The sequence below is a fragment of the Dromiciops gliroides genome, chromosome 1, assembly GCF_019393635.1.
Source record: "Dromiciops gliroides isolate mDroGli1 chromosome 1, mDroGli1.pri, whole genome shotgun sequence".
NCBI lineage: Eukaryota > Metazoa > Chordata > Mammalia > Microbiotheria > Microbiotheriidae > Dromiciops > Dromiciops gliroides.
In genome coordinates, this window is record NC_057861.1 from 277526752 (window position 1) to 277541779 (window position 15028).

The following is a 15028-nucleotide window of genomic DNA, read 5'->3' on the forward strand; positions in this document are numbered from 1 at the left end:
TGGTATGATTTAAGGAGAGGCAGGTTCTTCACTCACCCAGCCTGTTCTCTGGTCCATACCCCAGGCCAACTTGCTAATTAACCAGGCAGCAAAACTTTTTGTGCTATGGTTCTGAGCAGCCTTTTAAGGACCACACTGCTCACCTCCTGGTGTGAGGAAGAGACTAGAAAAGGTGCCCTAAAAATTGTCTGCTTACCCAACCCTGGACTGTTTACTGAGGCACATGGGGATCCTGCCCTGTGATCAAAATAAAAATAAATTTACAAAAACTTCTGCAAAGATGATTCTGCTCACTGTAGTACATGGAATGTGTGCACACTTATAGACAACACAAAATCCAGTAGATCTAAAAGATGAATGGCTCCTGTTGTGAGAGAACTTAGCAGGTATCACATCCAAATAGTAGCCCTGAGCGAAACAAGGCTGGCAAATGAGGGCTACCTTAATGAAGTTGGAGCTGAATACATATATTTTTTTTTTTCTGGAACAGTTGCAGCGAATGGGAGTACCATGAAGTTGATGTAGGTTTTGCAATAAAAATTTAGTCAATAAGTTTATATGCCTACCAAAAGGAGTGAATGACAGGCTCATGACAATGTGATTGCCACTTGCAGGAAAGTGTCACACCACCATCATCAATGGCTATTCTCCCACCATGATGAATGCTGATGAAGTCAAAGAAAAATTTTATGAAGACCTGAAGACACTTATCATCAATGTACCAAAAGAGAACAAGTTTATAATTCTGGATGACTTTAATGCTAGAGTTGGCTCAGACTACCAGACATGGCAGGGAGTTCTTGGGAGAAATGGAGTTGGAAACAGAAACAACAATGGTCCCTTACTACTAGACTTGTGCATCTCATGACCTCATCACCAACACTATCTTCCATACCTAGATACAATAAAACTTCACGGATGCACTCTCACAACAAATATTGGCATTTAATAGACTATATCATTTTAAGGAGAAGAGACAGACAGGATGTGAGAGTGACAAAGGCAATGTGTGGTGCAGAGTGCTGGACTGATCATAGATTTATCCTCTCTAAGCTAAATATTGCCATTCAACAAAAGCAGCAGCCCCAACATAAGGTGACTACCAGAAGACTTAATGTCAACAGATTAGAGTACTTCTCTGAGTATGGAAAAGTTTGATGCTAACTTGGAGGGCAAGTTGAGCCAACACATAATTGGCAACAATGGAGCAGAGAAGGAGTGGGCAGCTTTCAGAGATTTGGTATAGAGTACTGCATGTGTTACTCATCTGGGTCAGAACACTCACAAACCTCAAGACTGGTTTGATGAAAATGATAGGGAAATTAAGAAATTGTTAAATGAAAAATGAGAACTCCACAAAGGATAGTTCATCCATCTCTAAGAAGGCAGAATTTAATTCCATCAAAAGTAAAGTACAAGGGGGCAGCTAGGTGGCACAGTGGATAGAGCACCGGCCCTGGATTCAGGAGTACCTGAGTTCAAATCCGGCCTCAGACACTTGACACTTACTAGCTGTGTGACCCTGGGCAAGTCACTTAACCCCCACTGCCTTGAAAAAAAAAAGTAAAGTACAAGCAATGTTTTGAAAGATGCAGGATTCTTGGTTTAATAAGAAGGCAGAAGTTCAGTTGTATGCTTATAATAACAATCCAAATAGCTTTTATGATGCCCTGAAGGCTATCTATACCAAATCTCTGAAAACTGCCCACTCCTTCTCTGCTCCATTGTTGCCAATTATGTGTTGGCTCAACTTGCCCTCCAAGTTAGCATCAAACTTTTCCATACTCAGGGAAGTGCTCTAATCTGTCAACGTTGTCTTGAGGCAGCTAGATGGCACAGTGGATAAAGCATTGGCCCTGGAGTCAGGAAGACCTGAGTTCAAATCCAGACCCAGACACTTGACACTTACTAGCTGTGTGACCCTGGGCAAGTTTCTTAACCCCAATTGCCTCACCAAAAAATAAATAAATAAATATGACATTAAGTCTTCTGGTAGTCACCTTGTCTCCCGGCTATCTATTCAGTGCTGATGGAGCCACATTGATTAGCGATAAGGACATGATCCTAGAGAGATGGGCTGAACACTTTCATAGTGTTCTCAACAAACCATCTTCAAAACAATGCTGAAGCCATTGACCTCAGGTTGAAGTCAATCCCACTCTACACAAATTTCCAACTGAAGAAGAGGTTTTGAATGCCATTAGGCTCCTCTCCTGTGGCAAAGCACCTGGTGCTAATTCTATTCCAGCTGAGATTTACAAGGTGTGTGTGGGTACATTACTTATACTATGGAAATTTATTTTGATTTGGAGACCCTACCTTTGGGCTGAGATTAGAAAGCCTTAGGCCCTCAGGTTTTTCTTCTCTGTGTGGGAGGGGCTGGTGCCCCTCCCCCCTCCTCTTCAGTTGAGCCAAAAAAGCCCTGTGGGCTATACAAGACACCAGGTTAGACAGCTGGGAGGAAAAGCCCCAGCTCCCTCTGCCCTGAGAGGATCTATCCGAAAGATCTCAGGCTCGTCCAGGCTGGCTTCTGGCATAGCCCATGCAGAGGTCCCTGGGTGCACAGCAGGGGGCACGGGCCCCTGGAGCCCTGGGTGTGGTACACATGGGACACTCGAGTGTCCCCCCCAAAGCCACAGACCTAGCGTGGCTCGCAGATTAGCTTGGTGTGTGGGGGGGGTACAGGGAGCCCCGAGGTTTGAGTGGAGAGAAGGAAGATATATATACACCAGAGAAATAGATGCTGAGGGAGGGGGTGGAGAGCACAGAAGTGGTACAGGTTGGAGAAAGCGAAGATTAAGAGAACAGAAAGACTGGAGCACTAAGAGACGGGGGAAGGAGAAAAAGCCAAGAGCAAGAAGGGACGGAGGCCGATACGGAGCAGGGGGACTCTTCAGTGAGGGGAATGTGAGAAGAAGGTCCATTGGTATTGTAAGGGCTAAAATTCTAGCTATACTGTCTAAAATATCTAATGAGTGGTCGCCAATAAATTATAAGCTTTAGCAAGAGTTAGACTTTTAAGCATTTATTAAGGAGAATAAGAATTTGGTAAAGAGAGAGAGAAAGGCCTAGATTCATCTATCTATTAAAGGGAGAGCACATTTCTAGCTGCCTTCTCCACCAGAGTCCTCAGGAAAAAGCGTGCGTCAGAGCACCAGCCTCCCCCTTCTTCCCACAAGCCAGTGTCACTTCCTGAAACCAAAGAAAAAACGCATGGTCTTGCCCTCAGAAACTTTCTCCTCATGGTGGAGCTTTCCTACAGTAAGTCTCCAGCAGGTGGCGTCATTCCAATCGTTATAGTCTCCATTTTGTTTCTTCAAGAAACGGGGTGTTTCCTTGATGAAACAGTCAAAAATAACAGAATATAATACCCTATGCTAACTAACAATATGTTTATAACAATATAGAAAAGGGAGAGAGGAAAGTTTTGTCCAGAGGGGAAGTCCCTCACGAACCGGCGCTTTGACATTGGTCTTACAGAGGGAAGGCCTCTGCAAGTATATAATAACAGAAGGAAAAAACAAAATCAACAAAACAAAACTGTTTATATAGTCTTTGAAAGTCTTTTCTCAGATGGTTCTTGGGACATCCTCTGGGTGTAGTCATGGAATGGAAGTCTTTTCAGGGGTTGACGTGTGGATGCTGGTAATAAGCCAGGAATCTTTCCTACAAAATTGAGCTTAACACAGCTTTAAAATAGCTTTGTCAATAATCAAATCAAACAATGAAGGTTCTTAAAAATATGTCTAAGGGAATTCAGAATCTTAATTGTTACACATGAAACATATAATAAAACAAAAATTGAAACATTCTCTAAAATGTAATATTACTATAGTCCCCCCTTATGGAGGGCAAATTGAGAAGACAATCGCTGTGATATTAATTTTTTAAAATAATTTTTATCTTTGTTTCATCACTTTTTGCATCATCAGCCTAATTATCCTCATGCCATTATGAGACATTAAAAAATCTAATATAATTGGTAACAGATGTCAAGGCCAATTTCAACACTGTATTTATCATGACACCTAAGATAATTATGGGGGTTATCATAAAAGAGCAGAGAAATGATGGGACATGAGCATTCTCACACTTGAGCAATATATACTGTCCATGTAGTATGCCAGGCTTAAAATAGGTGGATGGAATAATACGTCCATGCCACTGAACATATTGGAGGAAACTGAGTCAGACTTAATCAGATGCATGGGATTGAGATGTCCATGGCATCAGGCATATAGGAGGAGGCATAGAAGCCAAGTGTAGAATGAGATGGGTGGGATCAAAACTTTCAGCTATCTGTACAATATTGTGGGGAAAAAAATTAAACCGAGAGAAACCAGCCTCAACATTTGTCAAAAGCCATTCCCTCAGTCATACCTTGACTTCATGCATGTCTCCCCTCATGTGACAGTTCAATGTCTGCTCTTGCATGTATTCCTCTTTCGACTGGATGGCATCTTGGCCAACTGGCATCTGATAACTCAGAATGAAGGCAATTAATGTCTTAAATGATAAGTTCCCATAATCCAAGTCTCATATGGATTTAAAAATTGAGGATAATAAATGATCACAAAAAATTTGAATACATCTTGACTCAGAATATACTATATAATTATGCAACAATTTCAAATAATACCCCTTTTTTTTACTAAGCATACAATTACTTTTGTGAAAAATCAAAACATATTTAAATACAAGTTAAAACACAACACAATCTTAAAGAAAACTTTTTTTTTTGAAAAAAGAAAACTTTTACAAATGTTCCCCTCTTTTATTTTTTTTTTGGAATATGCTTATCAAAAATAATACTTCTAGAATCAATTTACACTTGCCATGGCAACCAATTTGCCAAGTAAATGCTTTATGGAGTTCAAGAAAAATGCTTTATAGAGTTGAGAGAAAAAAACAAAAACAAACAACTCAGAATATGGGAGCACAACACTCCTAGAATTAACACTGTACTATAAAATCAAAACCATCTTGCATTGTTTCAAAATTAGACAGATATTCATCTGAATAGAAGAAAATAGTCACATAACCCTCATTGCCCTGGCCCCCCTTCCCCCTACAAAATAAGATTAAAAATTTCTAAGGGGCAGCTAGGTGGCGCACTTAACCCTCATTGCCCTGCAAAAAAGAAAGAAAAAAAACAAACAAACAAAATAAACCCACATTATTACTCTTTGTGAATTTAGAGCACTTTTGATTCCGATATCTAAAATCCCCAATACTCATATCAATACCTTGCTGCTTACTTCTACATTTCTGTAAATTATGTACCCTTCCATGGCAAAAGAAGCAGAGTCTTGAACTATGATGATGAGGCTTGTCATTTTTATTCAGCTTAAGTTTTTCTTCTTTAACCCTTCTATATTGTCCGTCGGTCCTTTCATAATACAAATGCTTTATAAGGTTACTAATTAAAAACAAAAGCAGATTAACAAAATGAGCATATCTGGAATTTAAAGGGTTTTCTAAGGTTGAGTCAGAATCACAGTTCAGCTGGGGTAGGGCTGAAAATGCAGATAGAGAAAGCTGCACATGTGCAAGATCAGGACCGGAGAAAGGTGGATTAGATCTCATGACCTCCCAGGCAGAAGGATCAAAGAGAGGAGGGGGAGGAGGTGGGGTCCCTAGAGAAGGGGAGGGGACCACCTCTCCCACATGGTGCACAGTCCAGGAATCAAACTCAGGCCTGGTTTCCCCTTCCCCTGCTTCTAGGGAATCAAAAGTTTCTAGAGAAGCCTCCAGGCATGCAAAATTAGAGCAACAATTAGTGTTAGAATTTGGAAAAGCTACAGAAATCAGAGGTTTCTCTGAAAAAGCATGGCTGGGAAAGGGGGAGCACCCTTGTGTGAGCACCTTGCTAGCTCTTCTAACAAAAATAAAAATAGAAATAGAAAATCCACAAAAACAAAGCATTAACATGATCTTATCTCCCATTTGTCTGGTTAAACAGACTAAAATCAGAAATAGGGTAATTAGGGAGTTTAAAAGGTCCATTTGAAAATTTAAAGTTACTTAGCAGTTTAAAGGGACAGGGTGGGGAAATTTCTTACCCAACCGGAAGATCAGAAGACTGAGGTTTAGCTTTCCTCTTTGTGGTCAGCCATCTGTAAGGGCTAAAATTCTAGCTATACTGTCTAAAATATCTAATGAGTGGTCACCGATAAATTATAAGCTTTAGCAAGAGTTAGACTTTTAAGCACTTATTAAGGAGAATAAGAATTTGGTAAAGAGAGAGAGAAAGGCCTAGATTCATCTATCTATTAAAGGGAGAGCGCATTTCTAGCTGCTTCCTCAGGAAAAAGCACGAGTCAGAGTGCCAGCTCCCCCTTCTTCCTCCCACAAGCCAATGTCACTTCCTGATGCCAAATAAAAGATGCATGGTCTTGCCCTCGGAGACCTTCTCCTCATGGTGGAGTTTTCCTACAGTAAGTCTCCAGCAGGTGGCATCATTACAATCATTACAATATTCAGGAGGAGGCTAAAAAAGTTCCAGGTGCAGCTGGTGGAAAGAGACACGCCAGAACACAGTCAAGTTGTACATTTTATTTCCCTGTATTCTTAATTTTAAATTGTATCTCATAAATAAACCCTCTGCTGTTAAAATGGAAGAGGCTTCTTAATCTTTTGCTTATCAATTTTGGGAGTGGAGCAGTGTGGTGGAACTTTATAAATGGCCTATATTAAATTAGTAGCAGTCAGATAGCCAGTAAGTCAAGAGGCCACAGATTAGTACCCCAGTCAGATTAGGCCCCCCAAATTAGGCCAGTAAGTCAAAATATTTCTACAATACAAAAGATGACTGAAAATTTTCAAGTTATATGGCATGAGGAGGTTATCCCCCAAGAGTTCAAGGATGCCTCCATTGTCCATCTCTATAAAGGTAAAGGAAATATATTGTCCTGTGATAATCACAGGGGGATCTCTGTCATAGTCATTGCTGGCAAGATTCTTGCCAAAGTCCTCCTTAATTCTTGCCAGAGACCTCCTGGAAGATGGTTGTCTATCTATCTGGGAGTCAGTGTAGCTTCAGAAAGGGCTAAGGAATAGTCAATATGGTATTTGCTGCCTGACAATTCCAGGAAAAATGCCAGGAGTAGAACAGGGGTCTGTACAGAACATTCATAGATCTGACCAAGGTCTTTTATACTGTCAGTTGTGAAAGCATATGGAAAATTATGTCAAAAATTGGTTGCCTGGAGTAGTTTATCAGTATTGTACATCTATTTTATGATAGCATCCTTGCCTGGGTTCTGGATAACAGACAATACTCTCACACTTTCCCAGTCATTAATGAAGTGAAACAACACTGTCTGCTCACTTCCATGATGTTTTTATCCATGTTGTCAAAAATCTTCAGTTAGGATGAACATCATATCAAGATCAGCTACCACATTGACAGTAAATTCTTCAACTTGAAAAGGCTACAAGCCAAGACCAATGTGGAGGGAGTATTGGTGCATGATTTTTTGTTTACAGATAATTGTGCACTGAATGAAGTCTCTGAAGCTGAGATGCAACAAAGTATGGATCGATTCTCTGCTACTTGTGCTAATTTTGGCTTAACAATTAACACCAAGAAAACACTGGTGCTTTCATCAGCCAACACCACACCATCTATACATGGAAGCAGCAGTTCCAACAAATGGATGCTGTGTCTGACTGTGGCTGATCAGAACGATAAAAACTCAGAAGGCTCTACCACATTGCATATATATAATACAATCATTCAGCAAGTATTTATTAAGTGCCTACTATGTGCCAGCTACTGTGCTAGGCACTGAAGGTAAAACATAAACAGTCCCTGTCCTCAAGGAGCTTACATTCTAGTGGGAGAGAAAATATGCACAAATATAGGTAGATATAAGATACAAATTGAGTAGCCCTCTAATCACTTAGGAGGGGACCAGGAAAGACCTCATGCAAAAGACGTCACAAGCTGAAACTTGAAAGAAACCAGGAATTCCAAGAGGCAGAGATAAGGAAGGACAGCAATAAGGTCAATTTGACTGGACCATTGTTAGAGAACCCAGAAGGCTATCACCCCTCTGAGTTCCCCTGCCTCATGCTTGGGCCATGGTCACTGAGGCAGCAAGAGATTCCAGAGACAATGCTTGGCTGGCCTCCCAGGGTCCGAAGAATCAGCTGTACAAACCTTGCTCTGTTAAAGCCTAGAACAAGTTCTGACAGATCAAGGATGAAAGGTTGAAAAATTACTCTTACTCTCTAGAATTATTCTTGCAGAGACTGATTCCTTTGTGGTTTTTTGCTTTAAATACTGGGCTATCCTGAATAATAAATCGCACACAGTTACACACATATTGTGGTGCTGATGTGTCAATGATTAATCATCGACCCCCGTCAAGGGCATTGGCCAGCGACCCTGACAGACCATAGAGTATATGAAGGGAAGTAATGTGTAAGAAGACTGGAAAGATAGGAAAGAGCCATGTTATGAAGTGTTTGCCAAACAAGAGTTTGTATTTGATCCCAGAACAAGAAGCCACTGGAGTTGACTGAGAAAGGAGTTACATGGACACACCTGAGCTTTCAGAGAATCACTGGTGGCTTTTTAGAGGATTGATTAGTGTGGGCAGACACACTTGAGGCAGGAGACCAATTAGGAGGCTCTTGCAATAAAGTATAGGAAAATTGTCATTACCTAAACTTCAGTTATGGTGACAAGAGGGAATTATGAGAGGTATTGTGGAGGTAGAAACAAAAATATTTGGCTAGGGGCAGCTAGGTGGTGCAGTGGATAGAGCACCGGCCCTGGATTCAGGAGGACCTGAGTTCAAATCTAACCTCAGACACTTAACACTTATTAGCTGTGTGACCCTGGGCAAGTCACAACCCCAATTGCCTCACCAAAAAAAAAAAAAAAAGAAAGAAAGAAAGAAAGAAAAAGATTTGGCTAATCCTTGGATATGTAGGTTGATTGAGAAAGGAGATGAGTGACACCAAAGTTAAGAACTTTAATAGCTTCAACAGAAGTAGGGAAGTTCAGGAGTGGGTACAGCAGGAAATTTTGAGTTTTATTTGGGGTATGATGAGTTTGAGATACTGATGTGACATTAGTTTTAAATGTCCAATAGTTGGTGATGTAGTACTAAACTTGAGAGAAACATTTAGGACTGGCTATGTGGATCTTGAAGTCATGTGCATAAGATGATTATTGAACCCAGAGAAGCTAAGAAGTTCACCAGGTTAGAGAGTGTAGAGAGAAGAGAGCTATGGACAGAGCTTTGGGGAACACCCTCAATTTGTGAATATAATATGGACAATGACCAAACAAAGGAGATAAAGGAGTAGCCAGAAATGTAGGAGAAACAAGAGAAAACTGTCACAAAAAACCAAAGAGGAGAAACTATAGAGAGAGGGTCGTCAGTACTATCAAATGCTGGCAAAAGGTCAAGAAGGATGAACGTTTAGAAGACTTCATCAGATCTGACAATAAGTTCTTTCCCTCTGTCTTCAGACTCTTTGAGTGTATGTCTTAATAGTACTATTGCTATGGAAAAGGGCATATGCAATTATGTGATTTTTCCAGGACAGTTCATCAATTCATAGCTACACCAAGGGCTCATAAATGTCTTTACAAATTTCTTTAAATTCCTCCTGATTGTCTGAATTGCATTTTAGAACCATTTTGTATTAATTTATGATAATTTCACCCTCACCCTATTGCTGGATATTTAAGTTGTTTCTAGTTTTTACAATTATAAATATTGCTATAAAGAATTTTTTCTTTTTGAAAATACTTTTCAGGTTTTATGCCAACAATGGAATTAATGGATTATTGTATTGGTGTGATTTTTGTACCTTTGGCTGAAAATTATGGGCTTGCTCTCCAAAAAGATTTTACTAGTTTGCAATTCTACTAGCAATGAACATGCCTTATTTCTACACAACCCTGCCAGGATTGAATTTATTTGCTTCTAATTATTTTTGTCAATTTGTCAAGTTTGAGATGATACCTCAAAATTGTTTTTAGTTTAGATCTGTAATGATTACTGAACTTTAAAAAAATAATTAAAAATTTGTGTTAAAATAGCCTTTGACTATATTTAGACACTAGAAACTAGGAATTGTCTTTGAATATCTGCTTTTTCTTGTTACCATTTCAGTGCTTTCATTTGAATATATATTTTTGCTGTAGAGAAAATTTGTTTTATGTAATCAAGCACATATTATGCCCTTAATGTGTTTTATTTAACAGACTATCTTCTATTCACAATTAAAAATAAATGTAATTTTTAAAAATGTAATTGTACTTTCTTCCATATTTTAGTAGTTTGGGGCATATTTTTATTATAGTCGGAATTTCTTTTAACATTATAGTAGATGTTTGATTTTTTCATTTATAATTTTGTTGATTTGGAAGGCATATTATAATTTTTGTTGACTTTTTTGTACTGTTTCTTCATATTATTGCTCCTTTTTGAAAATACACCCCTCCTCATATCAACCCAATTGTTCTTTCATTTTCTATTTTTGCTTTCTAAGTTCAAGTTTTTACTTTGTTCATTTTGTAGAAATTTCTTCATTGTTGATATTTTTACTAAAGTTGTCATATTTTGTGTTGGTCTCCATTGTCTTTTATCTTTCATTGCCATTAATCTTTCTTATATTAAATTGTCAAACTGGTGTATAAAAATAGACTTGTTCTTTTATTCCTTTTCACTTCATCTTTATATATCAACCTCCTCTATCAACAGTTTTACTGTTTGAATGATACTTTATTAGATATCCTTACTGACACCCTTGCTGTTTTTGGAAAAGTTATATGCAACTGTAGAAAAAAATGCCTGTGTGATTTTGTTTTTGTTGTGTGATGACACCTTCTTTATATGGTGATCAGTCATATTCTGGCCTAATACATATATGTATATACACACATATACATACACACACGATGTACTACTTGATGAAATAGAGAACAGAAAACTAGAATGATGAGAACACAAAAATTAAGTCACAGGTAGAACTTAAAACAGAGGCTATACCAAAGGTTTTGCAGAGGTATTTAAAAAGCATTCAATTAGCATTGTTTCTGCCAGGTGTTAAGGTGTTATGTTTTCTTTATTATGTCTCTCATTTTCTTTTTTTTTTTTCCCCAGGGCAATGGGGGTTAAGTAACTTGCCCAGGGTCACATAGCTAGTGTCAAGTGTCTGAGGCCAGATTTCAACTCAGGTACTCCTGAAACCAGGGCTGGTGCTTTATCCACTGCGCCACCTAGCCGCCCCCTCTCATTTTCTTTCCATACAGTTCTTTTCCAGTTAGAAAAGGTACCTGATTAAGCTTTTCAGGGAGGCTAGCGCTAGCAAGTCTTTTGAGGAAACATCAGTGACTGAAAGAGCTATAAATATGAGTTCTATGGAAGAAAGTATGTCATAACCCTCAAATTCACAATTAAACCTTTGAGGGACAAAAACATGATTTTGATTCAGCAATTCCTGTATATGAATTTCATGATGTTTTTCCTTTAGGAATTCAGGCATCTATGAATAACATCTAGCAACAAAGAAAATCTTATGTTCCATCAATAAACTCTTAATTTCTATCCCTGTCATTTCAAAGTTGTTGCCTACTCATCACTTACACGACTTTTTGCACGCATCTTCATTGGTCACATACTACAGGTTCTTTCTGCCCACTATGTGCCTAGCCATGGCCATTCAGATAAGCTGCAATTGTGATTCTTATGAGATTGTGGTATTCCATGATTTAAGCCATATAGTATTAAGATACCAGTGATAAGTGTTTGCTGTCCCAGAGCAGCATTCTCATTAAGTTTAGATAGGATTTCATTACCAGTTGCTAGCTAATTTTTAAAAATACTCATTTTTTGTTTCATAAGCAAAAAAAAAAAGAGATGTTATACAGTGGAAAGTGCCTTTAGGCACCCAAGGAAGCTGCATTGAAATGTGGGTATCTGATTATCCAACAGTCCCATTATCCTCCCCAAAAGTTAGGAAAACCAAGCCAATTTCATGCAGAGTTGATATCCAATATATCATTCCATAAATGGCTATTCTAAACAATTATTGTTATGTCCTAACAAGGAGTCAGATAATATATATTTTAACATTTTTTTAGTGCAAACAATACCACCACACAAAAAAGAGCAATTCCTCAAACAAAAGAACATTTCAAGTCAGCTTGTACACAGATGTTTTATTTTGGATGTTAACATAAATCAGCATTGTACTCAAGATTCTCTTACAATGGAAAAGCACTTTTCCAGTACAACAAAAAACCCAACTTGGTGGATGTAATTGTTGTACACTAATGTCAAAACCCAAAGGCAAGATGGAGTATTTTATATGCATAGCCCATTTCCACACAAGTTTGGCTGCTACATCTAGGTTGTTTCCAACACTTTGAAAAATTATAATGCACACAAATATACAGAACAGTAAAAAGGTGACTTAAAATGCCTCACGTTAAATATTGACATCTTCTTGCAAAAGCAAAAAAGCAATTAGCTAAAGGGCTCAACCAATACCAACCCTAATATATGCTATGTACAGTAAACCTAGGTTTATAAAATCTGGAATACATTAACCTTTGGGATTAATGTTCAAGAAAAAGAAATCTTATATTTTTTTTTAAAAAGCAGATTTTTCTATATAATAGACCTGGGTGATTTGAGACTATATGCACCCATATTAGCTATGGGCTTCAAAGAGAAAAATCAATCCACTGCCCATTATGTGCCACTAGTTCATTGTAAATTAAATACTTTATAGCTTTGCTATGTCAAATTGTTTTTCATAGTGTACCTTCTGCAAGAAGTCCATTAATTAGCAAGGAATTAACACCCTCCAATAGACATTGCTAAGGAGGTCCAAACAATGCTCTATTTGATATCAACAAGGCATAATTTTAATCCTGTATATTTTCTGCACTTCTCACCACAGTATACAAAAATTGGGGAGGGCCAAAGTGACTCAGATTTAAATAGTTTGAGATCCTTTTTGGTCTGCTGCACAGTAGCTAAAATTCAAATGTTTGTTATTTCAATTCCTATCTAACATAAAAACAGATGATAGACCCTGGAGCTGATGCTTCTAAGCCACTTCTATTATTTTCATATTTCAGTATGACAACCAAAACTCAACTCTTAGGATTTGAGAGTTATCATCAGTTCAGCAAGAATTTGCCTGGTAATGGTTGATCCCATGAAGTTAACTTGAGAACCTGCCATCATTTGACTTTATCTTTACACACAGTGCATATGGTGGTCGCTCTTTCCGTCTCTCATAGCAGCAAGCTGATTCTGCTATTCTCTATAGCAGCATACTTCAGGAGTGGAGAGGGAGAGAGTGTGTTAATTATAAATAACTAAAACTACAGTGTACAATTCTATTTACCTGTCAGTGTAAATTGACAGCACACCATTATACTCTGCAAGGAATTAACTACATAAAATCTCTACAACAAAAGCAAACCAAGACATTCCTTCAAAAAGAAATAAAATAAGTGCAAATACCTAAAATAGGCAACTGAAGCAACTGTTGTAACCTGTAGAGAAACACAAAAGTTTTATAAAAGGACAAAAGTTTTTTCTGTATAAATAAGAGAATAATATTTGCTCTATTTTTGAAATGCTAAGTAAATATAATAAAATTCTAAGTGCAGATAAGACTCGGTTAGGGACCATGGTGCTATGTTGTGTGTTTTAACAAAATAAAATGCTCAATTTTAAAACACGTACAAATTATGATGCTAATTTACATGACCCTCAGATATAATTAAAAAAGAAAAAGTTAAATTATAATTTAGTAAAAATTTTGCAATAACTACTTTATAACCAACATGATTTAAAGGGCATAGTGCAATATTTAGGTAGATGTGACATACAGCAGAGAATTTGTATTCTTTGCAGCCTATAACTTATTGCTGTTTTATACTTCAAAGTCCAAACTTGTCCTTAATATAGCTGTTAAACAGGAAACGACATTGGCTTCTAGACACCCTGTATACATATAAATATCTACATTTAAGCTTTAAAATGAAAATAAATTATAAAAACAGACTCCTTTCCAATTTACAAAGTTTTCCTGTCCCTACATACTGTACAATACATTCAACAAAGCTCTCAGCTCTTCTGAGATTTATGAAGAAAATACTGACTCTGTACTAAAAATGAAAAAACCCTTTATTCAACCCATCTTATTTCTAGTACCATTTTCAAATAAATATATTTAACACTGTAGTTAATTTCACCGTTTCTGAAGAATACAAAAAACTAGTAGTGCAACTTTCTACTCTTCTTTTATGGTTTTTTCCACTGTGTTTCTTTATACATAGTAGAATAGAGTGCTACATAAGCAAATAAGCACATAAGCCAAAGTACTCTCATCAAGCTGTGTATGTTCTCCCACACACAGGCCATGTGGTTTCAGAAATCATTAAGTACTTATAACCTACTCTACAACAAAATTGCAGCATCAAGAGAGCATCAAGATAGTAGGCATCATTTTATGGAAATGATATGTGAAAAATTTGCTATGAAAATACTTATTCATGTTCTAATGCTGCTTTTCTTACTGTTCTTTAAAAACAACTTTTAAAATCCTTTTAAAAAGACTGCAAGATTGCTCTGATCCCCCCTTACTAAAATGGTTTAGCTTTGAGCCTGCCTGATATTTATTTAAAAGATGTGAATTTTTTAAGGCTATCTTAAAAATGTTTAATAATAATTCATTGACAAATATCACTGCAACCTAATTTAGTGCAGAATACATAGTAAAGGAGTGGCACACTCTCCTCAGTTATCCTGATAATTATAGTATTAGTGCCCTAGAAGTGCTGCTTGATGCTGTGTACGTGCTCAGGTATCTTCTTGCTTGTTCAGTCATAATAAGTTGATCTTCGGTTTTTCCATAAACCACTGCCTCCCACTCACAATTGGACTACAAAGGGAAACACACATGACAATAAAGTTAAAAAAGTTCCACAATAAATGTATCTGTACCAATTCAGAATTTTAGGTTTAAAAGTGAATTTTCT

The 15028-nt window shown here is 37.5% G+C and overlaps 1 protein-coding gene across 1 annotated transcript in view; it reads right to left on the bottom strand.

The window, feature by feature from the left end:
• Positions 1 to 12200: 12200 nt before the first annotated feature.
• MYBL1 (MYB proto-oncogene like 1) overlaps positions 12201 to 15028 on the bottom strand; it is a 66957-nt gene continuing 64129 nt past the window's right edge. Inside the window, exon 16 of the mRNA XM_043975465.1 lies at positions 12201 to 14931. Within this exon, the coding sequence (XP_043831400.1) occupies positions 14803 to 14931 (129 nt within the window). The 3' untranslated portion in view covers positions 12201 to 14802. The remainder of the gene's footprint in view (positions 14932 to 15028) is intronic.